General features: G+C 43.1%; 1 protein-coding gene across 1 annotated transcript in view; it reads right to left on the reverse strand.

The window, feature by feature from the left end:
* Nucleotides 1–10,768, reverse strand: part of LOC104619591 (pterin-4-alpha-carbinolamine dehydratase 2) — a gene marked incomplete at its 5' end in the record, with an annotated part of 22,176 nt that extends 11,408 nt beyond the window's left edge. The window contains 2 exons of the mRNA XM_010285515.1: nt 8,870–9,001; nt 10,717–10,768. Coding sequence (XP_010283817.1) covers nt 8,870–9,001; nt 10,717–10,768 — 184 coding nt within the window. The remainder of the gene's footprint in view (nt 1–8,869; nt 9,002–10,716) is intronic.
* Nucleotides 10,769–11,044: the final 276 nt, after the last annotated feature.

Raw genomic sequence — 11,044 nt, forward strand, 5'->3', positions numbered from 1 at the left:
AAAGCACCCTTAGCAATAAATAAGCCCAGCGGTGCGGTGCCGACTCAGCACGGGGCTCCCCACTCATCAGCGTGTTCCTCATCAAACCCCTCTAAGACATCACAGCCAGCTTTATGTTTGTCCAAAGCAACTTTTCATCTCAGCCCAACAAAATTAAAGGAAGAAAAGGGCAAGGGGAGGAGGAAGAAGGGAAGCTCTCCCCGAAAAAAACCTACATGAAGCGGGTTTGCAGCTTTATAAGAGGGGAACGAAAAAATTACACTCACCTCACCCCGATAAACTGCGGCCCTGCCAGTGGCTTTTCAGAGCAGATGTAACGTTTTAGCCAAACGTGATTGTTTGTGAAAGAAATAATTCTGATCAAAACCCGAAATTGCAGCCAGCAGAAGCGCTGCACTTCGTCACGTTAATCCGCCCTGACGGGGAGCGGCGAGCGGAGATTCCTACTGCGAGAGGAGCAGATGCGAAAGGTCAGCGCTGGCCCGCGACTTCAAAACCCTTAACGTGTAAAACAGTGTGCATTAAAGCCTGAAACGGCTCACCGCGGGATTAACGGATGTCCGCTAAGTGGGTTTGATGTGCTTTCGGTGAGTAATGGTTAATTTTTAAATAGGGGTGTTGTAGTTTTATTTTAGTTTATTCCGCCAGCCAGAGTCCATTTTAAATTACAACTGCAGAGAAGGATATCCCAAAGTATGTCTCTCCTTCGTGGAAGTATGAGAAAGTGAGAGCTGCTGGTGTAAGAGGTAATTTATGGTTTGAAAACGTAGTCAGACGTTACTCCCAAAGCAAGGAGATACAAAAGGTTAAACAAGCAAGACAGGGTGATATGCTCTTTGCATTTAATCAGCATCTTTCCAGCACCCCCATAAAAATAAATCTTAATGCATAAAGAGTTGTAAGATGCGAGGTTTCCTTAACTGAAAAGGTAAAAAAAAAGATTCTTCTTCAGAAAAGGCAGCATCAGCCTTACTTGCATTTTCCCAAACAAAGATGTCCAACTGAATTCAAAACCATTGAATTTCCCATTAATTTTCCAAAGGAGTTTTAACACGGGAAGAGCCCAAACTGTAGTTAAAATCAAGCTGACCTGCTCACATTTGCTCTCTTTTGGTAGGAATGTACGGCAGCCCTGCCCACATGGCTGATACAACGTTTGTTCTATTTAATTCAAACAGAGTGAACAATCAATTTGTGCAGCTGAAAAAAAAAAAAAAGAGAAACATTTCCTCTACTCCAAATGTACAAGATAGCTTGTGAAATCCAAAAGGCATTTTGACAAATAATTTCTTTTGCCCTTTCAGATCTATGCGTGCAACAAGCGTAAGGCAAATGGTGTAATAATTTTTACTTGAGTGATAATAAATCCATCTTTTAAGGAAAGCATTTGTATTTGAGCCAACTGGAGAGCAGCCTAAAGGTCAGCTGGGCAGATTTAAGCACTGGCCTGCTTAAATGGAGATACAACAAGTCTACTCAGTGGGGCAAACTCAGCAGTTAGAAAGGCAACCACCCCCAATAATTACAAGCAATAAAATAATGGTTTATTCTAAGGAGAAGTATGACTTAGCTCATCAAGAAAATAAGCATCCCTAATTACAGTTAAGTCACAAGAAAAATTAAACTGATGCAACTTCTACGACACCTGGCATGGGACATCTTGCATTTCACCTCCGCTAGAGATGGAGGACACACGTCCTCTCCGAGTCTTCAATTTAATCAAGATTAATTGTATCTAAATATGATTAATGTTGTGACGTTTTAAATATTTCTGGCAGCGCGACACTGGTGGTACCGCCACGATGATACCGGTACCGTAACTTGCCACAAGCAGATGGGACACGAGGGCGTCATATGCATTAAGTTGTAACGAAGGGACTGAAGGACAAAATGACGGTCCCCAGACGTACAAGGCTAAATTGTGGAGGACTTTAAAAGACGTAAGAGGCTGCTGATGCACGAAGGCAATTCTAAAACAGAAAAATGTTGCCAAGTGCAAAACTCTGACCTGGAAATATTCTGGAGCGCTGTCTGACTTTGCACATGGTTCTGTACCCCGCCACCCACACTGACCTTGAGAAGAAAATAGCCTGTATTTCCCGACTCCCAGCACCAAGGATTTAATTTTCTGCCTAGACACAAGCCAATTACATATTTCCACCATTACGGACTTCCCAGCTCTGCAGGATTTCCCACCGCTGGCTGCCAGGTAACTGGAAGCACCACCAGAAACCGGACACGCTGACCAGGGCACCAGTGTCATCTCCTCCTCTGAGACCAGGGAAGGAGACTCGTAAGCTTCCATCTCCCCAGAACTTCTCCCTTCATTTCACCCGGACGCGCAGCTCCCTGCCTCCCGCGGGCAGTGCCAGGCAGCGGTGCAGGCAGCTGGACCATGCCCCGGTCCCGCAGCTGCACCTCGACCCTCCAACCCGCCGACTCAGAGATGAGAGTGTTCTTTACTCAGTCAATCACAAGAATAAACTCAAGGGAGGAATCATCGAGGAATCATATTTTTACTATGCTCCGCTCCGAGACACTTCAGCTGGTTCATTCACTCCGTTTCAGCCTGCAGATTAACCTCTGCCAGTCCAAAAATTTCACTATCAGTTTCTAATAAAGGAAAACATCAACAGGCAGATAGGCCAGAAATTCATTATTTTCAAGATAGAAAGATTTTCTCAACTCTGTAAATCCACTCATAAATAATTCTGATTTATTGTAAATCGGTTATTGTATTCATAAATGCCGGGAACTTAGTGAACAACATAACTACTAAAAGAAATACGTTCATAACTTTGCAGGTGCACAAATCACAGCATATGGGAGAGGACTCAAAGCGTAATGGAAAACGAAGCAGTTTAGGAAAGACTATATGAAAACCAGCACCTACCTAGGTGAATAAAAAAGAAAAATCATTTATTTTCATTCGACAGGCAATCTAATGCAAGACTAGCAGAAGGAGCACGGGGAGCACGCAGACCAATACTACATTAAAAAGAGCAATTCCCCGCCCAAACGAATGAAAACAGGTTTGTCTTTTGATTAGCACAAGTGACAGTCAGGGGCTGAGGTTGCTCAGGCTTTGAGGTTAAACACAACTGACATAAGCTGCACCTGAATCCAATCAGTCCCCGAGCTCTGAGAAGATTCACACGCGAGGACTAAATTTGTCACAAATGGGTTGGTTTCCGATCCTCCTGTAGCCAACTTGCTTTATTCTGACCCCCATTTAACAAATCAACTTAATGGGCACTGGGAGTGCTATAAAACTTAACAATGGAGTGATTTTAACTTTTAAAATATAGTTATGAAGCAAAATGTTGGAGAGCTCCTTCAATACTGGAAATCAAATTAAATCTAGACATTTTTTAACAGTCTTGACAGATATAATCCTAGTTACCATGTAAATTTATGGTAAGCTGCTGTGATATTAGCCACAGGTGCTACTTTTAATATATGGCCCGCATCTGGCTGGGAATAAAACTTCTCAGAGGACTGAAAATGACCTCACTATCAGACAATGGAGAAGAAAAAAAAAAAAAACCCAACACAAGACCGCTGTGGCATATAAAAAGCTGGAGATGTGGTCCACAACCGAGTATCTAACATAAAATTCATTTTAACTCTGCAGATTGTAGGTTAAAGGATATTATGTTTTCAATACGTAAAAGGCGTGGACGTAATTCAGCCAAACAGGCAAAAGATTAAGTACATAAAGGGGCAATGAAATACACTACCTACATATATAAAAACAAATTTTCCAACCTTTGATCAACGCAGAAGACAAAGCAACATGCCAGGAGTAGAAAAAGGAAGTATCGACACAGATTACGTTACAGGGACTGGCATCAAGCACCACCATCAAAACAAATAAAGAGTATTCATTGCATATCCTACCAAATTAGTTCAGATGTGTAATTGTGATATTACAACAAGGATGATCAATTTAAAGGGGCAAATCTGAGCATGCCTCCCGCAGCTAAAGGAAAATAATTGGCATTTCAATGAGGGGGGAAAAAAGGCATCTACTGTAACATGCTCTGATTTTTGTTTCTCCTGCATTTCAAGCAAGAGAGCTAGCAAATTTGGAAAGGAAATGCAATGTGAGAATAATAATTTATTTAATGGTTCTCGATTTTTTGCACATCTTTAAATAAGTTCTCAAAACCCAAGACTCCACAACTGCAATGAAACACATGTGCTTCCAGTCTCACTGCACACCGTCCTCCTAAGCGTTTCCTTACTGTCCCCTCCACTCAGGCTCATCTTTCGTCTGCGTCCTGCAGCCCCAAAACACAAAACGTATTTACAATAGCTTTTAAAACTCTTAGAGCATTTGATTTCCTGTCATTTTATAAAATGACGTTAGAGCTCTTACGGAGACTTCCTACTTTTTTTTTTTTTTTTTTTTAAAAACAACCTTAATTAAAAACTTACCCTATAAAAGAAAGCAGCTGTAAATGCTGAACCTGACCATCAGCAAACATGCCCACCTTTGTAATTTCCTAACTGCATTTTCTGCCTTTGCGTGATTACCGAAGGAAATGCAATCACACAGGCAGTTGCCCCTTAAACCCTCTGGTCAAATCCAACCAACTTTGACAAGAGACATGGAAGTCTCAGAGTTAAGATGTTCCCGCAAATTTGGTGAAAATGAGCAGCTGGGTAAGGGACCCAAATGGAGCGCTCAGCACCCTGCAGCCGGAGCCCTCTGAGCCACCCACCGCCTGCCCAGCCCGGGACCGGGCTTGAGACAAACCTGGAAGAAATTCAGATTTTTAAGCCAGGTCTGTCCCCTTTGCAGGATCACCCCTCCTGAGGTGTACTGACCTGAAATGCTGAGAAAATCCCAGGAAATTCCTGAGATACAGGCCAGGACATCGAGGTCCTCAGCAACCCTTCCCTCCCTTGATGACAAACTTTTAACATTAGTCCCAACGTTTCTGCAGCTTCTTTTCCGAGTTTGCAGAACGATAACTGGGAGAAGTTACCAGCATGGTCTGGATGTGTTTAGGTTTCTACCCCAATTCCAAATTTTGCTTGGGCAGACTGGAAACAGAGGGCTTGCTCCACAGCTGGAAGAGAAATGTTCTGTTTCAGCAGCACAAAGACATGAACGGACAAGAGCGTGCCGCCTTGATGCCACACGGTGGCCCGAAAGCCTTGCTAGCTGCTTTTCTCTTCCCTGCAGACAGGGAAAGATGCCCTGAATAAGCTCCTTCATGTGGCTGTGAGGTTTATGGAGGCTTGCCGGCACCCAGACGCGCGGCAGGGCTCGACACTCACCATAGAGTGGTCCAAGCCCAGCCGCGCTCCAAGACCCAGCCAGAGGTTTCTGCCGAGCGCACGCTCCCCAGGACAAGCCACTCACCCAGGGGACACTTGAGCTGAGTGAGGGTCCTGGAGGTAAAAGACTCCGATTTTAACTCATCGCTGCCTGCCTGTTCAGCAGCAGTAATAATGACTTGCAACTGCAAGGCTGAGGAGGAATGGATGCATTGGTGGGACCACCACAGCTTCTAGACAAGGTGCTCTCCTCTACAGTTAAGTTGCATTCACATTTTTTCCCCCACTATTGGTCTATTTTATACAAGATTCAGAGCACCCACCCACCAAAAGCCTGTCTCACGCTAAAGGCAATGGGAACACAGAGCAGCACCCACCAGCCAGCACCAACGCTGCCCAGTCCAGGACGCCAGGATCGGTGCGCGGTGGGCACCCACAGCAACCTAACCAACACAGGGCTTCCAGCTGTGATCCCAGGCTGGTTTCCTAGCTTGTTTCAGAGAACTGTAGCTCCAAAGCCCATTTTCCTGAAAACATATCTTCAGAGTAACAAACAGCACCAGCACTTTCAAGTTCTGGGTTACATACTAATGCCCTAAGCCAGCAGTGTCATTAGCTTGTCAGCCTTACAAAGGCAGCCCATTGCTGATCGCTTTTAACCGAGCTAATCTCAGCCTGAAAGCTTCAGGAATCTAAACTCTTGTTTCACAGAAGTTTCATTTCATTCTCATGCTGAAAATAATATACATAAACCAAGCTCATGTCTACACATTTGCACGACTTTATAATAAAAGTTGTGTTTATATTCTTAACATCTGTTGACATACACAGACTTTGTAAACCTGGCATAGATTTTAAAGCCACAGAATTTTCCATGCATCATGAACATTATCTGCGAGAAGCAATAAAAAAAAGCAATGAATACATTAATCATACCAATATCATCTGCAAAACATAAATCTGAAATACCTTTCATGTCAGCTCAACTACTTTTTTTTTTTTTTACACACCTGATTTTACGTCATCTGTAAAAGGGCAGCAGGAAGATCACCGAGGAAATGATACTTCTCAGTCCTTTGACTTTTACTAAATACTCACACTTTAAATGCTGTAAACAGAGTATTTATTACACATGAAATGAAAGAAGTGTTACCTACAAGTTCATTTTTTTTCATTGCGAGTCTAAATTCTCCCAAAATACACACAGCTATACCTCTGCTTTGGTCCTTTGTTCCCCGAGGTGTAATAAATACAATATTTACTAATAGTAGTTATCAACATAACCATCAATAAGAATACGTGCGTAATTTTAATTTACTTTCAGCTTCAACTTATCAAAAGGCAAATACTTGCTCTCTAATACCAGTTCGGGATTTAATACCCTCAGGATCTGCAAGTTGAGCCCTTTCCTGGACTACAATAACAGGAACGGCTTCTGCCCTCCACAACTGCAAATGAGGACACTGCAGCTAGTTCATAAAAATCATCAGGTGAAATTCTGCCTTCAGAGACTCACATATAACCTCGATCCAAGCAGAGCTGCACAGAGGACCCACCCGCCCAGCGTGTGCTGCCGGCTGGGCGCAGAAAGTCCAGTCTTGAAGCCCATTCCCAGCCTTTGCTCTCGTTTCTGCCTTCCATGATATCCATGAAGGGCAACCAAGAATGGAAGAGACTGTAAATATCTCCCGAACAATTCAAGTGGCAATTTGAGTACGCTTTCTGAGATGACATTTACTAGAAGTATAAATGTATACTTCATAATTTACTAATGAGCATATTTAAATATACTCAACTTCCTATAATGGTACGTGCTTCATCAATCTTCAAATTAGGAAGACATACAGATATCTACCTATGTTGTAAATTAAATCCACACAGTCAAAAAAAAGGCAACTTTGTAATTTTTTGCCAAAGCAATGGGTTTTCTAGATTATCTGCTGATGGGGCACACCGATTTGTCTCTGGACCTGTCTGTTGTCAGACAGCCTAAGTCCATCTGATCACGCTGACTTATTTATTTACAGTGTGCAAAACCACTCTTTTTATTAACTTTGGGAAAAAAGTAATTTCTAGTTGTGCTGAACCAACAAAGACTTTGAGCAAGTCCCAGCAGAGAAGTCATTTCACGAATATTCAAAGCACAAAGGCTGAAAATCTCAACTATTGCAAGGGTTACTTCTATCTCACTGGTGTCCAATTCATTGGTGCTGTTCTCTCCCGGTTGTTCCAGCTCTCCAAGGAGCTGCCTGCTCATCTCACCAAGGTTTCAAGCGAGCTCCTTCTCACGGACTTCCCTCCTTCGTCACCCTCTGAATTAACGGATACGGTTCTGTTTGTTCTGTATTAACATTCAGGTCTGAAGTGCAATCCAGGAAAAAATATACTTGGGGCTCCAGACGTGCTCCCTGGACCAGCACCACCCTGCAGTGGTTTTCTCTTTTCCTTTTGCCCAGCTCAGAGGGCCCAGGGAGCACCTCACCCACCTTCTCCCTACTGCCCAGGCTTTCCTTATCGTGACAACTACTGCTTGAAACGGCAAAAAAAGAGCGAGCATTGCAAACTGTTGTTTATCTAGCTTACTGTGATTTCCTAAAAAAAAAAAATAAAAAAATCTTGCTCTGGGTTTAGGCACAGCCACGTAAATAAGCATCTCTCAGCACTGATACCAGTCCCTATGCACACCAACAAAGCCTGGAGCTCTCTGCGTCCCTCCCGTAGCAGGGAAAGGCACCAGCTCAGCGAGAGCCATCGTCCCAACAAAACCCTGGGGTTTCCTCTTCCACCCAAGAAAGCGCTCACTTCTCCTTCAGAAATAAAACAGAAGGGAAATGCTCTTGGAACAGGGCTTTTTTTAAAGCAATGTCATGATTCCTCAGTAGGCAATTTTTAGGGGAGCGTAGCCGACTGCAAATCTCAAGATAAATTCAGTATTTCCGAAGCAAGTTTGTAACTGGTGTGCAAGATACGTTTTTAGGGGTTTGAGACGTGGCTCAGGATCCTGACTCCAAATAAGAACCCAGCAAGGTCTAACCAGCACTCTGCTATGCCGAAGACACTGTGATGTCTGCTACTATGATTTAGTCAAGAATATACTAGAACTCTGTCTTCCTGCTTAGGTGAGCTGTATCATATTTTCCCCATCTTATTTGCCATAAGTTTCTGTTCTTTTATTCACCCATTTTTCTCCATTTTTTCCTGACAAAAATGAACCCCACTGTCCATCAGTTACATATTTCCAGCATTCATTTACGAGTGCTAGTAATGAAAAAAAAAAAAATTAGGATCAAGTATTATTTGTCTAATCCCATAGCACTGACCCTGACCTTGACCCTAATGTTATAATCAAGAAATTGTAATGTTAGAACAAATCTACTTCACAACTACAAAACGGAATTCATTTACTCCACCTAATGAGATCAGAATCAGACAGCAATCCGTTGAGGCAAACCCGAGAGGGTTTGGCCCCACAAGGATACTCCCAAATTTCTGAATATAAAATATTTTCCCATCAGGATCGTATGAAAATTAAAGCACTTATACTTCCTTTGTATTAAAAGCGGTATATAACAATAATTACCTGATTAAAATTTTTGAAATTGAACTCTTTGTAGATGGCATCTCTTTCGCCTAACTCCGACCAGCCTGAAGCTTTGAGATCAAGTAAAACTTGGTTCCTCTCCTCTGTCGTCAACCAGTGAGACTGCGAAGACTATTGAGGAAAAAGAAATACAAATGTGACACGAGTGAGGCTGAGCCTTTTTTGTAGAACAATAAAAAAACCAGACAATGAAACTGTGTTTATGTATTGTAGAAAGGTAAAGAGGTGGAAAATTCACTGTACAGCTTCTTAGTCTTTGTAATTTCACAGACCAGCATAACAGCCAAGAAACACTATTTCTGTTTGGTCAATGAAGTTCAGCTAAATGCTTTTGTACAAAACCAGCAAAGAGCTGACAGGCTCTTTCATGGGAATGAACATGGTCACCAGCATACCTGTACCCATCCCTTGTTCACTTGAATTACCCAGATGCTGTAACAATTGAATGAATTTTCAAACATTCCTTCTGCCGTATAAATAAGAGATTATTTACGTTCTATGCTAAATGTACAATTACAAGGCTAAAAGGGATATCAGGTTAATATCTGTAATTTGAAAGACAGAAGCAAAATAGAAAATTGTAGTCTACATAACTTGTATGTTGCTATTTCTAAAAAAGCAGGAATAGATTTAAAGATAGCAAGCAAAAAAGGGCTTTTTAACTAACATCGACAGGAAAAAAAATTGACATTAGACACAATTATGAGACATTACAAATTACTGGTATAAGCACTAGATTCTCAAAGCACATATGTTTAAATGTGTCTTATTTTAAGCAGGAGGAGTCCGACTGAAGCCACCAGGAGGACAGACATAACAGATTACACTCTTTGCTTAAAAATCTGAATCAGCACCTGAACTATGAGGTTGGAGGTGAGGTTGGAGCCAGAGGAAAGTTCTAGAGGGCGTTTGGAAGAGGTCCGATATTTTTCCTAAAAGCAGAGACTAAGGGCACGAGTGATGACTTAACCGATACATTCTAACAGCTGGGTCTCAAACTTATAGTATAAACACAACGCTTTAATAGGAAGAACTCTTCTGCCCAGAAAAGAAAAATTCGGATCGCTTTAGTCTTTACATTAGCAGCTAGCACAGCTTTGTGAGAACTTCCAGAAAGGGGCTGAGCAATTTTGCCCCAGAGCTTCACTAAGACATCAGAGGTCTGCAAGTACCCACCGCCCGCTCAGGGTATTTTTTGCCTTTGATTTGAGAGTGGGCGCTGGCAGCTCTGCTGCAGAGACCGGCAGGAGCCCCGGTGCCACCAGATGGGGCTGCGAGCCCGAGCAGAGCAGGAATTAACGCAATTAACACCACCCCGGCAAGGCTTCAAGATGCAGGAGGGCCAAGGAGCAACATTTTCACCAATAAGAAGAGACAAAAAACCCCAAACAGCATAAATCAATCTAAGAGCGTCACTGCCACCGCTTGTGTTCAGTTGGATACATCCAGTCCAACAGATGGGTTTTACAGGTCCCAAAATGAACTCATGGAGGCTTTTCACGCTTCAAATACGACCTTGGACTTGCAGAATACCAATCTCGGATTTGTTGTTGCTATAACCGCCGTTGCAGGCAGGAATTTCTTACATTCCTCTTTTTCCAAGCATGTACAAAAATTGCTAAAGTTAACGGTTGTCTTGAAATTTATTATTTTATCTGGCAAGAGATGAAACCAGTAGGCAAATTTACAAAAAAATCATGGGGATGGGTTGTTCGGTTTTTTTCGGATAGCCAAGTCCAGGACTGCGACCAGGAGGCGGCACCAAGTTCATTCCCCTGGCTGGCAGCAGAGGTGTTCTCGGCCAGTTTTAGGGGCATTGCAGTTACCTTCCCGAGGCCTCGCCTAGACACACAGGCGTTGGCGAGACAATGCCGAGACCTGCAATTACATCGCACAGGCTTTAACAGAAATACGGAGACCGAGTTTGATGCAGGCCCTGGGGCACACCAATCGCCGGATTTCCATCGGGAATAGGTTGCGAAGGCCAGTCCCCGAGTCATCCCCTCCAACACATCGCCGTTGTATTCCAAAACATAGCAGGAAGCGGCACAAAGCTACTTGTAAAAGGAAAAAGAGAAGGCGGGGGCCTCCATTCGGGTTTGCACAGCCACGCACCCGCAGCACCACGCCACGGGGCGCGGCACGGACCCCCCG

This window comes from Phaethon lepturus, unplaced genomic scaffold, assembly GCF_000687285.1.
Source record: "Phaethon lepturus isolate BGI_N335 unplaced genomic scaffold, ASM68728v1 scaffold22994, whole genome shotgun sequence".
In the NCBI taxonomy this organism is placed as follows: domain Eukaryota; kingdom Metazoa; phylum Chordata; class Aves; order Phaethontiformes; family Phaethontidae; genus Phaethon; species Phaethon lepturus.